Here is a 19,438-nt window from a genome sequence, read left to right as displayed (position 1 = left end):
CAGAGGTACCTAATATCTTCTCCATCAGACCTTCGATTTACACATACTGTTTTACAGTTCAGTACAAATGTGTGTCTTCTAAACAATTAATGTCATTTAACTGATACTAAGAAGAAAGAGGTTATTAATAGAGTTAAAAAAAAAAAAAACCCGACGCTCTCCAATTTGTTTTCATTTCCTCTTAGCAGCTATTTTACAAAACCCTAAAAATCCATCTGTGAAGGGTAATGCTTATGAGTTCTTTGCAGAGCCCAGCATGGTGTCTCACTGACTTCTATGTCACTCACTTTATGCCAGGGACTCCTTTCTAGGTTTTTAATTTTTATTTAGTCTACATAAATGGGCTCCCACATGAGCAGTGCTGCAATACCAGAAGCACACCCACAGCCCTGGGCCCCAGAGGGTTGGAGGCACCCAGGGGAGGCACCCACCACAGCCTCCTGCTCCTACTTCTGACCTCCCAGATTTCAGACCCAAGCTGTTGGTTTAGTCAGACATCAGCTGATGTTAAACTACTTTATGATCCCTGGCCTATAGGACAGTTGAAAAATGTACATCAAGGGGGTGGGCACCTAGGGAGGAGAGGATCAGCTGGCAGAGAGGTCACTAATTCCAGGCTATTTGCTACATAGACAATACACATTTGGCTAATTAAGAACAGGAGCACACTGCCTTCCACTCAGCAATGAGAAGAAAAACTACTGATACACACAACACGGCTGAGAGGTGAGCACATACGGTACAATCCCATTTACACAGAATCCTAGAAGGGCGCAGCTGACAGCGCCTATAATGACAGAGCGCAGATCGGGGGCTGCAGGAGATGGAGGAGAGGGCACCGCCTGGAAGGGGCACCCAAGGGCTTGTGAGGTGGTAGAAATGTTCTATACCCTGATGAGTGTGATGGTTACACAGGGTGTTTGTCAAAACACACCAAACTGGAGATGTCAAAATGCCTCCATTTTATTATATAACAATTGGCACTTAACAGTAATTTAAACTTGAAAAATAACTGATTGTAGAATCCAGTAACTTGCCCCTGCAATACTGTATGGTGCCCCAGAACTCATCTCCAACTCTTCCAAACTCTAGCCAAACCCACATCAAGGATTTGTATTGTAATCCTTAATATATCCCTCAAATAATGTATTCTGCAATATTTACATAAAGTAAAAGAAAAAAAAGAATATACAGAGAAAGGCAGTTCTTTACATACTTATCAGTCCTAGAGTCCATGTTTTCTCTTTCCAGTCTCAAAGCAACAATTGCTAATAATTTCTTATCTTTCCAGGGATGACCTAGCCTACACAAATGCGTGTATATGTCCCTGTGTTCTCTCTCTCAACTAGAAGCACATTAGATACAATATTTTATACTTTGTCCTTTTCACTTAGCTATAAATCTTAAATGTATCAATATGTACAAATATGTCTCATTCTTGTATGGCTGTATCAATCTTTATCAGCCTTGAGCTGATGTACATTCATCTTTCTGCACATTCACTTTAGTTGGAAATCATTTATTCTTCAGTGAGGAAAGTTTGATACTACTTTCTCATTTGTTTAACATTTCACATCATCTGCTCATTACTTCTTGTAACACAGATACAGTTCAGAGCCTACAGGAGTCAAGATATTTTTAATGAATAAAACCCCTGCTTTCCTAGAACCACCCCAACTCTAAGAGCCTATGCCAGTCTGACCCAAGAGAACTTTCTACAATGACGGAAACATTCTACAGCTGCACTGTCCAAGGTGACAGCCACATGGGCTACTGAGCCCATGAAATGTGGCTCATTTAAGTAAGAAACTGAGTTTTCATTTAATTCTAATTAATTTAAATGTAAATAGTACCTAGCAGCTATCATATTGGGCAGTGAAGTTCTATACCAATGCTTGCTTGAATTTCTCTCCTAGCTTTTATTCCTAAAATATTTTCAAGTTTCCATAAAGGTAACAACCATAAGGCCAATATTTCTATGATCTTATACTTTTCTCTCTGTAGGCCTAACCTCAAGGCAGTGACACACTGAGGGCTAAAAGAAAACATTTTAAGTTTTTGAAGGCCCTCATTCTGGGCAGACGTAACAGGGGACCAAGAGTATCATAACAGGAGCACTTTTTCAGTGTGGACTTTCCCGATTTCTTACAGGTTTACTTATTAGTCCAAAAGCAGACTGAGGAAATAAGGCTAATTTTATGTTCATTCTGGTAGTTACAGAATATTCCAGTCCTACAGTTCCTAATTTCCTTTAGAAAGTCTATAGACATCTACAATAGATCCATTTCACAAATGGTCCCAGGATTTCCTTGCAACATAAGAACGCAAGGATCAAGGGCATTCTGGAGCCAGTCTACCATAAGCTCCAATTCAACTCACCTCAAAGCTCATCTCAGATTTGACCATTCTGAACCAACCTTCAGAAGCTGAGACAGAGTCAAGAGTCTCAGAATTAGCATTCAAATTCTGTTAAGCAGATCTGTGTATAAACTGCAAGACTTAAAGTACTTAACACTGGCTGAAACTATCGTTGACTCCAGATGCTATAAAATCTGGAAGTCAAAAACTCCATGGCTTTAAAGTTAACATAGGAACACAACATTCAAATAAGGAATAAATACAAGGTATAATTGTGGCTGACAACCCTAAAGTTTGAAAATTACCCTAAAGAAGAAATATTTCTCCAAGAAAGTTTTTTAACAGTATCCAAGTTAGTATGATTTTATTTGACCTCTAACTTTCATTAAAAAGTTCTTAAAATTATAAGCAAAAAAAATTTTTTAATTACCGTAAGTGTTGGAAACATACTGATGTGATTTATAAGCACTTCCAGTTTTTATCATTTACCTTATGTTGAGGGTACTCAATAGGAAAGGATTCCTTTTTCACTTAGGGAACACTGACTTAAAGTTAAACAAGTGAAAAACAAAAGTATGCTAAATATTTTAGCCATAATTTTGGCCACAGATATTTAAGCCTCCTTTATTTATGCAGTTTTAATGTCGTTTAGATGTTCTGGTAGATGTGGCTTTTGCAAAGTTCATTGATGTGAAAATTATGTTTACAGTTGTCACACGTTATATACCAGGGTTTAAAGTAGGAGTTCTGTTAAAGTAACTGTCAAATTCTGTGGTATGTCTTCAACAACACATGGAAGAGTTCAAATTCTTTCATGTTGAATCATAAATTAAGATTAGGGATTGAAAGTGTCAAAATTTCTTTCTTGTTTAAGTTTACATAGGCCTTTATGTCAATAAAATTCCTTAGCTGTTGGCAAACTTAAACTCACTAGAGTTGTTGACTTAGAAGCATTCAAATCCTGCAATAAATTCATTTCATAAAAAAGATTAAATTTAGTAGGCAAATTCACATGCTCTGACATAATTATTTAGATGGAAACGCATCCTCCTTTCGTAGTTCTAATTCTTCCTCACCCACTCCCATTTAAAAGTATGGCCAGAAAATTGATGCCAAGAAGGAAAATACGTATTTCATTTCAATTACTTATGTTGACATTTCTCTGTGGATGAGGCATTGGTGTCACTTCAGCTGAGGGCCTCTCCATTCACTACTGACGCTTTACCTTACCTCTAATCAGTGAAGTTACAGATTACAAGTGGTTTTAAATGAAACTACAGACCAGGAAAGGTATCACTATGGTTGCATTATTTAAACTCTGAAATGTGCGGTGAAGTCATAAAGGACAGCCTGGGAAGCAACGCTCCCCCTACTGGCAGTAGCTCTCAGAGAGAATGGCAATTTTTTTTTTTTAATTGAAGTACAGTCAGTTACAATGTGTCAATTTCTGGTGTGCAGCACAATGTCCTAGTCATGCAGATACATATATTCATTTTCATAAAACAGAATGACAATCTGAGTACAACATAAAAATTTTAACCAGAAAAGATACGTACATACCTATCTTTAGAGCCTATCTACAGACACATGTGAGTTATTACCACAGCAAGGACAGTACACATAGCAATAGGATGTTACTAGAAAAGAGCAATATTATCTCTACAGTCGTCAGAAATCTTCATTTCAAACCTCATGTTAAAATAAGAATTCTTGGTAAATCCTGAGTGACAGAGTTAGCGATACAGGCCAGGTTACATTTTCCTATTTACCTCCAAGGATTCCTTCAAGTCCACAGCAGAAACGGCATCCTCCTCTTCATCATCAGTCAGCTGGTCCTGGGAACAGTAGTGAGTGCTGTAAGCAGAATGCTCTTCTATTGCTTCCAGCCAGTCCTGGAATCATCCAAGGATTTAAATAAGCATCAAGTACACTTTTCCTCAAAAAGAGATATTATGACAATGACCTGGAAAGCATAACATTTATTTGGAGGGAAAAAAATACCATGGCCTCAAAAAAGCAAAACAAAACAAAAAATACCCGAAAAGAGAGTAAGGATGCAGGTCTCCTGTCCGTGACACGTCTGGATAAAAAGTTTTCTCAATATTTAAAAAAATTTCATCTACAACTTTACATATTCATCAATACTCCAACATACTATAAAAACTTAATAATGGGGGAAGAATTTTTCACTTAAAATTATAGGTTCTCAACACTGCTGAGTAAGTTATTATACAATAATGTATCCAGAAACAGTTTTATTAACTTGTCATAAGCACAAGAAACTCAGATCATTTTGAGAGAGCCAACAACTGCCCAAGTGTATGCTTTAATTCTTTAAAAAAATCAGTGATTTCAAAAAAATAATATTTGCCCTAGAAATACCTACCTTACTTCTACCTCAATTCTTACAGCATTATTTGGGGTCAAATCTTACCCTTTTATGAAATATTTGGACAATGTTTTGGATTGTCGGGTTCTTTGCAAAGCCAAAATTAACCACTTTGGAAAATAGATTCTTTTAATCTCTTACCTAGTTTACAAAAAAAAACAAGACAGGCTTTGCTATAAAGGAATATGGAGTCTCCATTAAATAATAGCACAATGAATTTGTCACGCCAATCCCAATTTCCCTGCTTGCTGCTGCTGTTCAGTTGACCACAAAGGCAGGCTGTGTCTACACTGCAGTAAGTCAGAAGACCTGCACTGGAGCCAGGTTCTGTCACTTGCAAGCTGCGTGACTTCAGAGGTCTCTTTCATCTTACAGTCTTCAGTTTCCTCACCTATAAATTCAGGGCCAGGCTAAATAACCATTCAGATTTTTTTCCAAAACCAATAAAAGCCTCTTACATTCACAGACGCAAAATGAAAAAAAACCCAAATGAGCAGAAAACACCTGCAGGTTCATGTTGATAAACAATTTATTTCGTAAGCCAAACTTTGAAAGCTTCATATAATCACTCCCATTAAAAAGGTACAATCAATAAGATGTTGGGTGTTAATATAGAGCCTGTCTTATATTCTTTATGTTCTTAAGTGTTCTTAAAGTTTTTATGAAAGATAAAGAAAATCCATAAAATTACCTCTCTTGTCTGTTGAAGGCTATTCTTAGGAACCCTGAAGCCATGAATAGTGTCATCGAAGCATTTAATAAAGAAGAGGCAGCTATCAGTGGATTTTACCTTGGGTATAAAGAAGTCAGTAAGACAGTGCATTCATGCACATAGAACAGAACCCGAGAATTATCTATACATAAAATTAACAGTACTAACACGACAATACCCAAGAGAACATTTAAAATACTGACTGAGAAAAACTGATATGTTTGGAGTATCAAATGCATTGCTCCTTATCTATGCCAAATTTGGCTTTCATATTCTTAGTTACTCAAAGTAAATACTAATAAATAGTTCACTAGGTGTGCACTTTTCCTTTTATCCTTTCTATTAACTATAACACAGCATGCACTTGGGCTATAAGGTCCTTTAAATACCACAGCTCCAATTTCTTACTCATGCCACTCTCCTGAATGTTTTGTTTGAGCTGTGTACAGACAATGTGTGAACTGGGCGTAAGAGAATGAAGAGGAGACAAGGAGGAGCTGACGTGTGAACAAGAGCTGGCTGGCTCAGTGGGGAAGGACATTGGGAGGAAAGGAAACGAGGGGCTCTGCAAGCAAGCTCCGCACCCCCCCAAGACTGTTCACCTGGAACGGAAGAGCCCCACCACCACCGACACAGGAGCAGCAAAGCATTCCTAGAAAACTGCCTGCCTTTGGAAATCAAGAAAGCAAAGCTGGGCAGACATCAATGCTAAGAGAGTAGGGGAGGCCCCCAGGGCCAGAGACAGGATCCCCAAATTCTGTCCATTCACATCTCTAGCTGACGCACAGGAGAGATTCTAAGCAGTCACTGAAATACACCTTATTTGAATGCAGACCAGAGCTGCTGTCCAAGAAACACAGCTTATAATCCACATCCCGCCAAAAAAATGACCTAAAAGGATGGAAATAACATTTAATGGAAAAAATAAGAGAATTCAGACTTTCCAGAACTTAATACTCATAGTATTAAGGACACAATCCCAAATTACTTGACATGTGAATTAAAATTGGAACATATTCTCAAAAGAAATCTAATTAAAAGACAAAAAATGTCAGAATGATTAATAGGAACCCTAATATATACTACCTACAAAAGACAGAAAATAAACAAAGATACAGATAGGTTGAAAGTAACTAGATAGAAGGAGACACTATGCAGACAGTAACTATAAGAAGGCCTGAGTGATTATATTACTAACAAGCAAGATAGATTTCAAAACAAAACGTATTATTACAGGAGACAAAGAGGACCACCACATAATGATAAAAGGGTCAGTTAATCAGGAAATATGATGAGTATGTATGTGAACAATAACAGAAATGAACAATTCCACAAGTATAGTTAGAGATTTTTAACACCCCTTTGTCACGGCAGCATTGATACAATCAGCAAAGACACAGAAGATTTGAATGCTATCAACCACCATGACTGTTTATAGGACGTGACACCCAACAGCAGCCAAATACACATCATTTTCAAGTGCATTCATTAGAATAATCTATATGTAGAGTCATCAAGCAAGTCTCAAATTTGACAAGGTATAAATCACATAGGCGATGTTCAATGACCAAAATGGAATTAAATTATAAATCAAAAATACAGCCATCAGGAAAACCTCAATTATTTGGAAATTAAACAACACACTTCTAAAGATTCACTGGTTCAAAGAATAAATCACAACAGGAATTAGAAAATATCTGAACTAGATGATAATTCAATGATCGAAGCTTCAACCTTCACAAACTATAAAAGAGAGCAAATTAAACTCAAAGCATGTTGAAACTTTTTAAGATGGAACAAAACTCAATGAAACAGAGAACGAAAATAAGAGAAAAATTCAGTGAAGTCAAGAGCTAGTTCTTTGAAAGGATCAATAAAACTGATAAGTGGCTAGGACGATTGACCCAGGAAAAAGAGAAGACACAAATTACCAATATAAAAAATGAGAGAGGATTCAACACTACCTATCACACAGTCATTAAAAACATAAGGGAACATTATTAACCATCAGTTATGATAACCTCAAGAAAATGGGCAAATTTCTTGAAAGGCAAAACTCCAATCCAAGAAGAAACAGAAAATTTGAACAGCCCTATAGCAATCGAAGGAAGCCACACACACAAACGCCCTGGTCCGTGTGCCTCTACAGGTGAATTCTATCAAGCGTGTACAGAAGCAGTAACTTAATCCTATTCAAACTCTTCCAGAAAACTGAAAAGAAACATTTTTAGATTCATTGTATGAGACCAGATAAAACATCACAAGAAAAATACAAATATCCATCATGAACAAAAAAGCAAAAATTCTTAACAAAATATTAGCAATTTATTAAAATGATAATATATCATAACCAACGGGGATTTGTCCTAGCCATGTAAGATTAATTTTATTAACACTCTAAAGTCTATCAAGATAACTAACCATGTTAATAGGATGAGTAAAACTAAATGATCATTTCAATAACATGGAAGAAGCATTTAATAAAATTTAACAGATTTTCATAATCAGGGCTCTGAGTAAACTAGGAAAGGATAAGAATTTTCTCAACCTGATTATGGGCTTCATAAGTTGAAGCCCTAATCCCCAGTGAGATGACATTTGGAGACAGGGTTTTTTAAGAGGTAATTAAGGGAAAATGAAATCACAAGGGTGGGGCCCTAGTCCAGCATGACTGATGTCCTTATAAAGAGAGGAAGAGCAAGCAGGGATGCCTGCATGCAGAGAAAAAGCCATGTGAGGACAGAGCAAGGAGGCCGCCATCTGCAAGCCAAGGAGAAAGACCTCAGGAGAAGCCAATCCCTAAGAGTCAAAGCTAAAACTACAAAACTCTTACAAGGAAACGTAGGAGGGAATACTTCATGGCACTGGACTTGGCAATAGTTTCTTGGATATGAAAACAAGAGCTCTAGTGACAAAAGAAAAAATAGGCAAAGCCGAACTATATCAAAAATTAAAACTTCCATGTATCAAAGGACATTATCAGCAGAGTGAAAAGACAACCCAGAGAATTGGAGAAAATATTTCAAAATCGTGTATCTGATCGGGGTTAATATCCAGAATATACAAAGAACTCCTACAACTCAACACCAGCAAGAAAAAACAATCTGATTAAAAAATAGGCAAAAGATATAAATAGACATTTCTCTGAAGACAAAATACAAATGGCCAGTAAGCACATAAAAAGATGCTCAACATCATTAGTCATTAGGGAAATGAAAGTCAAATTACAATTAGATACCATCTCATACTCATTAGGATGGCCAAAAAAAAAAAAATCCATGGAAAATAATAAGTGTTACGGTAAGGAGCCCTTGGGTACCACTGGTGTGAATGTAAAACAGTGCAGGAGCTATGGAAAGCAATATGGAAGTTCCTTAAACAAATTAAAAATAGAACTACCACATGACCCAGCAATTTCACATCCAGGTAAATCTCCAAAAGAAAGAAATGAAACAGGATCTTGATGAGGTATTTTCACACCCATGTTTGTGGCCACATCATTCACAATAGCCAAAAGGTAGAAGCCAACTTAAACATCCACTGATGGATGAATGGATAAAGAAAATGTGGTTTATACATACAATGGAATATTATTCAGCCTTAAAAAGGAAATCTTGTCACATGCTATAACATGGATGAACCCTGAGGACATTATGCTAAGTGAAATAAACCAGTTACAAAGAGACAAATACAGTATAATTCCACTCATATGAGGTATCTAAAGTAGTCAAATTCAAAGAAACAGAAAGTAGAATGGTGGTCACCAGGGGATGGGGGTATGGGAAACAAAGAGCTGCTGTTCAGTGGGTAGAGTTGCAGTTCTGCAAGATGGAAACATTCTACAGACCTGCTGCACAATGAAGTGAATATGGGTAAAGCTACTGAACTTAAAGACGGTTAAGACTAGCTTTATGTTACGTGTATTTTACCATAATAAAAAGAAATTTATAGGTGTAAACACCTACATTAGAAAAGGAAAAAAGGTCTCAGATCAATAACCGAAGCTTCTACCTTAAGAATCTAATTTATAGAAACATTTATACAGAACTTTTAAGAAGTTCTTAAGAAGGTGAACACAGCCTGCCTTACGGTAGTCACTCACTGAACGCTCACTACCTGGTATCAATGTAGACTCAGAAATGTAGGCTTTCAGTCAACATTTAAATAAGATACAAAAGTTGTAAGACAAGGTGAAGCAAAACACAGTAGAAACTAATCAATTCTAAGGGAAGCTAAAAAACAGGAAATTCAAACATTTTAAAAGGATGGGGGGAGCACTGGTTTAACTTTCTGTTTTTAGTTAGACAAGAATGAGAAAGGACCCAACCGAAGAAAAACCTCAGTGTTAAGAAAATGATTCAAAAGCTGGAACAGAAGAGAACAGCCGGACTGCACCAACAGGAGAGATGAAGATTAGATGGCTAAGACTGGAGAGTGGTTCCCAGGCTGTCTGGTCTAACACGAAGGGAGGAAGGGGGAGAGGGCACTGAAGGGACCGGCGTGTGCAACCAGGCTGGACTACTGCAGAAGGTGACAAGTCTGTGATGCCCCCAGGGCCACGCCACTGGTCTTCCAAGAATCCACACAGAGAAGCAGGTGCCGTAATCTAATTTTAGAGCGGGTGGATGGCGTGGCATGCTGACAACATTAAAGAACTTGAAGCAGCAAACAGCAAGTACGTCTAGGCTCGTCTTAGACTAATCTGTAAGGAGGAAAAACTTCTCCTCCTGGCTGGTAGAAGTGAATAGCCAGATGTAGAAGTGAATAGCCAGATGTGAATATGGAGAACCTAAAAACCCCCAATTTTGATATAGGCTTTAACACCAAAAAAACTTCCATTATCCAGATTTACCCAGGTACAAATACACACAGACATATATACACAGTACACGTATGTATACATGTACATGCACATGTATGTGTGAACATACATACACACACACATACAAAATGGTAAAAGTTCTGTATAAATGTTTCTGGCCCATGTATCTCTCATCCCACAATACATGGAGATTTTTAAAAGCTGGTTATATTTTAAAAATGGATATTCCACAACTTTACTTGTTCTCAAATAGAAACATACACAGCCATCCCTCAGTATCTGTGAGGGATTGCTTCCAGGACCCCTACAGGATGCCAAATCCACAGATGTTCAAGTGCCTCACATGAAATGGCATAGTATTTGCATATAGCCCATGCACACCCTTCCATACACTTAAAGTCATCTTTGGACCACTTATAATCTCTAACACAATGTAAACGCTATGTAAATAGTTCCCGGTACATGGCAGATTCAAGTTTTGCTTTTTGGAACTTTCCAGAATTTTTTTCTGTATTTTTGTTTTGACCCACGGTTTGGTGAATCTGCAGATGTGGAACCCACAGATAAAGAGGGCCAACTGCACAAGTGCCTTCTACCCCAAGATTTTACAAGGCAGCTTATACCACTGATTCAGGGCCATCACTTGCAGAACTGATTTCACAGTCTGAGCAAAAGATGTGTGTGTCATCCTACCGTGCACACTGCTTGAGTTAGGTGTTTGCATCCCTGGCGATAAATATTATGGACTGCATCAGGCCTTCAAAATAAATATAAATTATCAGGGCAAAAGGAAAACTTCAGTGAAAACTTTAAATCATTCAAAATTTAGATGATTTAGCAATTCTATCAGTATAAGGATCATAATACTCACTGTTTCCTGTACCATGAAAGGACTCCGTGTTCTAACACTACCCAGAATAATCGCCAGCCAAAAAATCTTGAACTCTAAGGGAAAAATGACAAACGTTTTCCAAGCTGATGTATCTAGATTGAAATACTGGACTGATAAAAACTAATTTAAGTTGTGACAGCCCTATCGGAGTCTTTCATCCAGACAGTACCACTGAACACTCAAAAACGATCAAGCATGAACTGAGGAACTGGATGCAGTAATGGAAACATACCACTACAGAGGGACAGGAATAGAAGACATGCCATATCTGTAAGATCAACGGTGAACACAGTTTACAGTTCTGACAATACTGTGCAGAGATATTTATAGGAAATGTATCAGTTCTGGGCTTCAGAGACAATTTCCTCAAAGTCCTAAATGAACTTCTAAAAAAAAGAATTATCCTACATTTATTTTATACAATATAAACATACATGTACATAAATATACCGAGGGAGTGCTTGCAAATGCAGAAGAAACTACGTGCTCTAAAACGGGTAATTCTAGAAAACTAAACTCCAAAACACACAGAAACTTTTAGAACCAGAGAAATTTTATATGTGTGCTCTGTGACAATTCACATACTAAGTTCCTCCTGAGTCCTCCATAGTTCAATGTTCATAACAAAAATAATACTGCGATTCTACGATTAAGAAAAAAAAAATTTCCCCCCATTCTGTTCTGTACAAACTTGGTCACCTTTAAGTGTGAGACCAACACCAAAGACAGTTAATTTCTACAATCAGTGGAAGCCTAGTAAAGACCAACAGTGTAAAAATGGTTTACGTTATAAGATCCAATAATTATTAAATCACATATACTTCAGGAAAAAAAAAAGAAAAAACTTTTAACAAAAAGAGCACCTGAGAATTCGTTCTTCCAGTTTTATAATTAAAAATCCACCCCAACCCACCTTCCAGAGAGGGCCTTCATATCGTTTCAATGCTTTGTAGATGACCTGGTGAAGAAAACACATTTTCATTAAAAATGCATCTATATATTTCAAGAATTCAAAATTTTGTTCTACATTATATAAATATAATACATTTCTACAAACCTTATTACCAACAAGAATGTGTTTCATTTCAGCACCCTGGGCAAGATCAAGGGGTTTCTGATCTGTGTAAAATGCAAGGAAAAAAGCCATCAAGAGCTTAATCCTACTACGAAACTGCTACTGCTACTGCTGCACATAATATTCTTTCACAATTCCATCAACTACACCCCTTTACCTGCCTACAGTTTCATCCCACTGCTACTGCTACTGCTGCACATAATATTCTTTCACTATTCCATCAACTACACTCCTTTAACTGCCTTAAGTTTCATCCCAGTTCTTTACCCATTTCTTTTCAGCAGCTAACTATCAAGCCAGCAAATCAGATTAACCTCTGGACTCTCTGTACAGGTTCTGCGATCACTCAAGCTTTCTCACCATAAATCACTGTATCAGTTTCTTACGGTTGTTGTAACAAATTAGCACATATCTAGTGGCTTAAAACAATACAAATTATTTCTGAACAATGCTGGAGGTCAGAAATCCAAAACCAGTTTAATTGGGCTTATAATCGAGGTGTCCGCAGTACTGTCTTCCTCTGGAGGCTCTAGGTGCTGGGTAAACTAGGTAGTAAAATATTAGCCCTCCCCATAGGAGCTCAGTCTCATGGGGGACAGCTACCTAAGCCAACAAATGCCACGGAGTATGATTTGGGCTATGATGATAAGCCCTAACCCAGGCTGACAGCAGGCAAAGGGGAGCCTCCTAAAAAGTGATGTAGAAAAGCCCTAATGGGATGGTCCTGCATGAAACCCAAGACATCTTTCGCAGCTTCTCCTGTCAGTATCCAATTCTGTCCCTGATCCTGTCACAAGTGTACAGCCTATCCTCATTGCGTGCAAACTCTGTATTTGCAAATTCACCTATTATTAAATATTACTTTCATCCCCAGATCAGTACTTATGGCCATTTCTTGGTCACTCATGGCACATGCAGGTTAGTAAAAAATTTGAGTGTTCTGATGCACGTGTTCCCCACTGAAGTAGAAAAAGGTGGTGCTCTGCCTTGTTTCAGTTCTCATACCATAAACAAGTGTCCTCGTCAGTCTACCCAGTGGCACATTTTTCACCGTTTTTGCTTTTTGTTGGTGATTTCACTGTTGAAACTGGCCCCCGATTACAATGCCGAAGTGCCACCTAAGGCTCCTAAGTGCAAGGAGGCAGTCACGTGCCTTAGAACAAAATATGTGTCACACGAGCTGTTCAGGCGTGAGCTATAGTGCTCCCGGCAGTGAGCGCCGCGGTAAGGAACCAACAATACACATTAAATACAGCGTTTTTAAACAGAAGCACATGTAAAACAAGGATACATGCTGATCAGTGGATGAAAATGCTGTGACCAGAGGCTCGCAGGAAACTGACTCTATTGCCCTTATGACCAGTGGTTCAGTATTCACTAAATTAGAGTTCATGACAACTTTATAGAAATTAACTACCACAAATAACAAGAATCAACTGCACTTTTCTTTCCCTGAGAGTAGGAATCAACTCTTAGTCATCATTAGTGTGCCTCCTATGAAACAGGCATTATTAAACATTTAGATGTTAACTGTGAAGTAAATTAGTAAGTTTGCTTTTTTCTTTTGTATAAACCCTTAACTCCAAAATTAAACAGGAACTACACAGTTTAACAAAGGCTGGGCACTAAAACAAAAGACTTGATTTTTATTATAGCTTCAAAATGACCAACAATGTCTTTCATCAACATGCTTACCGTTTTTATTCTTCAGATTAGGGTCGGCTCCACTTTTGAGAAGCTTTAAGGCACACTGCTTGTGAGCCCGGTAAGCAGCACAGTGCAAGGGTGTATTTCCTAACTGATCCGAACAGTTAACATCAGGAGGGTTTGGCCTGTTGAGCTAACAATTGAAGAAATGCAGTGCAAATTATGCATCAGAGGTGGACTTTATCCCATAAAACCCATGAAGGCACAGCAGAGCTGAAAGTTCAGGTGGACCCTCACGCTCCAGAGCCTGACCAACAGCCAGGCTCCTTAGCATCCAGACCGTCAGTGGCTTCTTGCTCACCAAAGCAGCCAACCCGCGTCACTCCCCACGCTCATCCTCAGGGTGCCATGAGATCTCAGGTCCCACGCTCCCTGACAACAGACACCACACACAACACCAGGGCCACCCCACTCACCCCTGTTCCCACAAGATTCGCGTGTCCCTTCCAGTCCTACAGTTCACACTTGTGACAGCAAAGTGACAAACCCGTCTACCATAGTCAATCATTCAGAAGACTTAAAACCACAAATGTTACATGTGTAAATGTTAAAGGTCTACTGAGTTGTTTCCAACTGACTGCTTTAAAACCCTCTTTACATAGTCTCCATTTCACAAAGGTAAAAAAATGTTTTAGGTACTATACTTGGAAACCAAAGAGGCCTTTCAAATGAGCTGAAATAACTTGAAAGCAAATGGCTGTACTTCAGTCTTGAATTTAGAACAAATTTAGAATTTCGGGTTTAATGAGACTATTTTCAGGAAATGGAAGCTGGAAAGTAGGTCTCCTAAGAAGCAAAAAATAATGTGGGTGAAGTTTTCAATCTGTTCTAACAAGATATAACTATTTCAAAAATACTGTCCCTTCTTTGTATGTTACTTTTGAGAAGTATAGCATACCTTTCAGAAATAATTGCTCAAAACTAGAGAAAGGTATTCCTTTATAGGATCCTATATATTAAGCGTCAATTTTAAATTGGCTTAATCTGTACTTCAAAATGACACCTGCACCCCAATGTTCATAGCAGCACTGTTTACAATAGCCAACACATGGAAACAGCCTAAATGTCCATTGACAGAGGACTGGATAAAGAAGATGTGGTATATTTATACAGTGGAATACTATTCAGCCATAAAAACTGACAACATAACACCATTTGCAGTAACATGGATGTTCCTGGAGAATGTCATTCTAAGTGAAGTAAGCCAGAAAGAGAAAGAAAAATACCATATGATATCACTAATATGTGGAACCTACAAAAAAAAAAAAAGACAAATGAAATTAAATATAAAACAGAAACAGATTCACAGACATAGAATACAAACTTGCGGTTGCCAAGGGGGAGGTGGGTGGGAAGGGACAGACTGGGAGTTCAAGATTTGTAGATATTGACAGGTACATATAGAATAGATAAACAAGTTTATACTGTATAGCACAGGGAAATATATTCAAGATCTTACAGTAGTTCATGGTGAAAAAAGAATATAAAAATGAATATATGTATATTCATGTATGACTGAAAAATTGTGCTGTATACCAAAAACTTGACACAACATTGTAAACTGACTATAACTCAATTAAAAAAAAAGAAAAAAGAAATTGGCTTAATCTGAAAAAAAATTTTTCCTTAAACATTACCAAGGAAATTATATTACCTTGAAAAATTGGACTCTCATCCATCAGGTTTTTAATAAGAAGTGGGGAGGTAAACCATAAATTTAGAGAAAAATACCATCATTTAAAATGCATCCTGCTTAAACTATTAGCATGCTGTGTTTTTAGATACTTAAAGACTTTCATTCTATTATTATGATCTCAAGTATTTTGGTCCTATGATTTGACTAAGCCATGAATTTAACTTTAAGCAAAATTTCTCCTGCGGAGAAAAATAATGCATTTGGCTTTGTTTCCACTCTTACCAGAGCTGTGAGATCTGCTGTTTTGCCTTCTCTTGCTGCTGCTAAAAGTAATTCTTCAAGCTTTCTTTGTTGAGTCCTTTCTACAGCTATAGAAGGAAAAGTACAGATTACCTTTAGTCTGGATCCTATTAGCAAATTTATCACAAAATGTATAAAGAGTAAAGTGAGCCAAGTCATGACGTTTTGGATTGTAATTCAAATGTTATCGTTACTTTGTTACTCACTGCCTTACATTTCCCATTACAATTATGGAATTCAACTTCTCTCAGATTCAGATGAATTTACGTTTTCAATTCAGAGGTCTTTTAAGTTCATTGTAACTACAATACCCACCACAAATAATTATGAATTATTTTGCATGCTGAAATACTACTACACATCTGCCTTGGAAAGGTAGATAAGTGGGGAGGGGGCTCATACTTTCTAGAACCTTAGAATGTGAAAAGGAACAATAAGAAATTGCACTGGTAGGAAGAAGTACAAACCAAATAACTTAGGTTTATATATACTTATGCACTTCTACATAAAATACTCATTTCTTTAACAAATACTACAGCACTCACTATGTGCCAAGTACCTTTCAAAGCACTTAAATAGTATTAACTCATTAAATCCTCATAAATACTCTTTGAAGAGTTACTATTTGCCCAATTTTACAGATGGAAAAAACTGAAGTACCAAGAGGTTTAGGAACGTAACCTAAGTCACACAGCCAGGATGTGACAGAACTGGGATTTGAACTTGGACAGGTGGGTTCCAGAGTCCATGCTCTTACCATTACTCTATGCTGCTTATAGAGAATGAGGGCAAGTGGCAATGCGATTTGCTTCAGAGACGAGTATGTAATAAGGTCTCATTTCTGCTGTTAGAATTCATTTTAGCTTACAGAGAGGCAGCAATTTCCTAGAAAGGCTTAGTAAGAATCCTCTTTAAAACATGTGTGCAATGTCCCGGGCAAAGGCTGCAAGGGAGGAACTATAAAACACTCCTCAGGTCTTCCTGAGAAATAATGAATGGTTATTAAGTTAGTAATTGCTACACGTGACAGCTGTTTCCGACACTATGCATGCCCCTGCATTTCAATTACAGGAAACGTGTACCGTGAATACAGAATAGCTGGAACCAGTTTAGCTTTGTCTTAAGAAATGACTAATATTAATATATACTGTTATCTTCTAATCCCACATCTTTATTTCCACACCCAGACTCCCTCTCTGCCTTGGAGGAGGGCTGCCAAGCTTCTCTGCAGGCTCCCAATGCTGCCTTTTTTTTTTGCTGTTGCTGCTCTTCAGTCTTTCCTCCCACTAGACCTACGGCTGCTGGACTGTGAGCTTCTGAGAACAGACATGTCCATACCCCTCCTGTACTTACCTCTGCTACTGCACGCATTACCCAGAGCTGTGATTTATCCCTTCAGTCATTCCTGAAGGCAGGTACCTGCTCTTACCCTTCTGTGTATCCTAGGCATTTGTGACAGTATCTGGCACAATGCGTATTTGGCCAGTAAATATTTACTAAGTAATCAAATGCTAAATGATGTTGGTTCATCAACACCCTTTAAATACAAAACCATCTTGCCCTTTTCTGAACTGCAAAGGAAAGAAACACACAATGTGTGTGGAATCACAACTCAAATTCAATATCCTTATTCATAAAGTAGCAGTCAAGAAATCTTTTCTCTACAACAGAAACACTATCAGAAAATAATTACAGCCAAAGCCCTCGTTGTTCGAGGGATAATCCTAATGAACAAAGGCTTCCCAGTGCAAGAGTCAAAATATCTTTGTTCTAAACTATTTTTTAGAGAAATTCCTCATATGTCTGCCTACACGTAACTTAATCTCTGAAGTTCATAACAATGAAGCGGATCCATCAAGAAATTACTGTCGGCTGCTGTACTAACATGAAGTCCTCGTGAGAATGGAGCCGGCAGAGCCAACCTCCCAGGTATCAGCGACTCCCAGGAGCTGTGCCTCTTACAGTTTCTCGGTCCTCCACTCCCGCATTCCCTCACTATTGTGCTTCTGCAGCCGATCAGCCAACCTCCCTCAGGTCTCTATCTTCCACATGTAGTTTATTGGAGATTTGATTTTTGAAACTTTGTATAACATTACATAGAGTTAAAAAAAAAACTATAAGCTGTAGGGAATCTTTCTTTTATTTTTAAATTAATAGACTTTATTTTTTTTAGAGCAGTTTCAGGTTGGGGGAACTTTCACATAGATAGTTTTGTGTCTAATCAGTGACTCCAAGTTATCTTATCTTCAGAGCACAGGCTTGGTGTCATCTACTCTGGCATCTCAGAAGCCAATTCCACTCATATTCTGGACTGTGGGTTATAATTAAAATAAATGCTGTCTATGTTAAGATCCGTAACATTTACCTTCAAGCATGCTTCTGATTTCTTTGTCATGAGTCACTTCTTTTGCTGTCTGTCCATTTCCATTAACTACAGTTGTATCAGCATCATATTCCAAAAGAAGCATTACCAACTCCTAAAAAAGCAGAAAAATTATTACTAGCTATTATTAAATGAAGACTTTATTGTATTATAGGCATCTTTCAGATTACTAGTTACTCCCGAGTTTCTACAATAGAAAGAAGTACTACGTAGGAATCTTATTATTCCATCAGTTATATCTACATTAAGTGAATATTAATGAAATAAACTGAATACTACAACTCAACTAATTGTAATAATAGCTGAGGATTGCTTAAATAGTTGCCAGTCCACAATTAACACAGAAAATGTCTATAATTGATTTTTAAAGTAAATCATCTGGTTGTTTTACCAAATTGATTTACGTGATCAAATGAAACATGCATTAACAAAGCCATTACTTAAATTAGACGCTTTAAATTAGATACTTAGAGCAGACAGTACACTCATTTAACAGTATTCCTCCAAGGCCTGTTGAAAAAAGAAATAATCTCCCCAACAGACTTAGATTTTTAAAAAATTAACTTTGATGTTTATAATAGGACATTATAAATAAAGTGATTCAGACTGACAGGATACAACACTAGCAAAGGAATGGCTTATAATGAAGCAAACGATCTTCTAAATTCAATATTCAACAATGGAGAACAGACTACCTCACTCATATTTACTCTCAGTGGCTAACTTCTCTTTAAGGGATTTCAAACTAATTGGTAACGTACATGAGTCCAGTATCAGTGGATCAGTTCAGTTACATAACTTAAGACAGAAGAAGTGCAGGAGACTTGCAGGAGAATATTAGAGATTTGATGTTTCACTTCGCTGGGATGTGTAGTGGCCGTGGAGGGGAAGGTGGTAACACTGGCTCTTTATTTCTACAAGAAGGTAGGATGAAAGAAATACAGTGCTCCTCTAACCTCTAGCTTGACGACACATGAATACACAGGAAGTGACGCCCTATCATCACATGTTACATTTTCCCATGAGCTTCATTTTACCTTTGGGCGGTATAATTTTTTTTTTTTACCATTCTTAAAAAAAATTTTTTTTGTAGTAAAAAATACTTAAGTACAATCTTAAAAACAGACAGGAAGAAAAGACTCACTGTCCTAGTCACCATATGAC

At 37.5% G+C, this 19,438-nt stretch overlaps 1 protein-coding gene across 4 annotated transcripts in view; it reads right to left on the bottom strand.

Moving 5' to 3' along the window:
- The window catches only part of OSBPL1A (oxysterol binding protein like 1A), a 156,778-nt gene that overhangs the window by 104,709 nt on the left and 32,631 nt on the right, over window positions 1-19,438 (bottom strand). For 3 of the 4 annotated variants that reach the window (XM_072949090.1, XM_072949091.1, XM_072949092.1), the window contains 9 exons: window positions 18,257-18,368; window positions 15,874-15,959; window positions 13,944-14,088; window positions 12,231-12,292; window positions 12,087-12,131; window positions 11,153-11,226; window positions 10,975-11,038; window positions 5,439-5,537; window positions 4,128-4,250 (listed from right to left, as the gene is read on the bottom strand). In XM_072949090.1, the coding sequence (XP_072805191.1) occupies window positions 4,128-4,250; window positions 5,439-5,537; window positions 10,975-11,038; window positions 11,153-11,226; window positions 12,087-12,131; window positions 12,231-12,292; window positions 13,944-14,088; window positions 15,874-15,959; window positions 18,257-18,368 (810 nt within the window). Of the gene's footprint in view, window positions 1-2,788; window positions 2,808-4,127; window positions 4,251-5,438; window positions 5,538-10,974; window positions 11,039-11,152; window positions 11,227-12,086; window positions 12,132-12,230; window positions 12,293-13,943; window positions 14,089-15,873; window positions 15,960-18,256; window positions 18,369-19,438 lie in introns of those variants that run through there. The other variant, XM_072949093.1, reaches the window with a different exon arrangement.

This window comes from Vicugna pacos, chromosome 24 (assembly GCF_048564905.1).
Source record: "Vicugna pacos chromosome 24, VicPac4, whole genome shotgun sequence".
NCBI classification, from domain to species: Eukaryota; Metazoa; Chordata; class Mammalia; order Artiodactyla; family Camelidae; genus Vicugna; species Vicugna pacos.
This window is presented reverse-complemented; position numbering and strand designations above follow the sequence as displayed.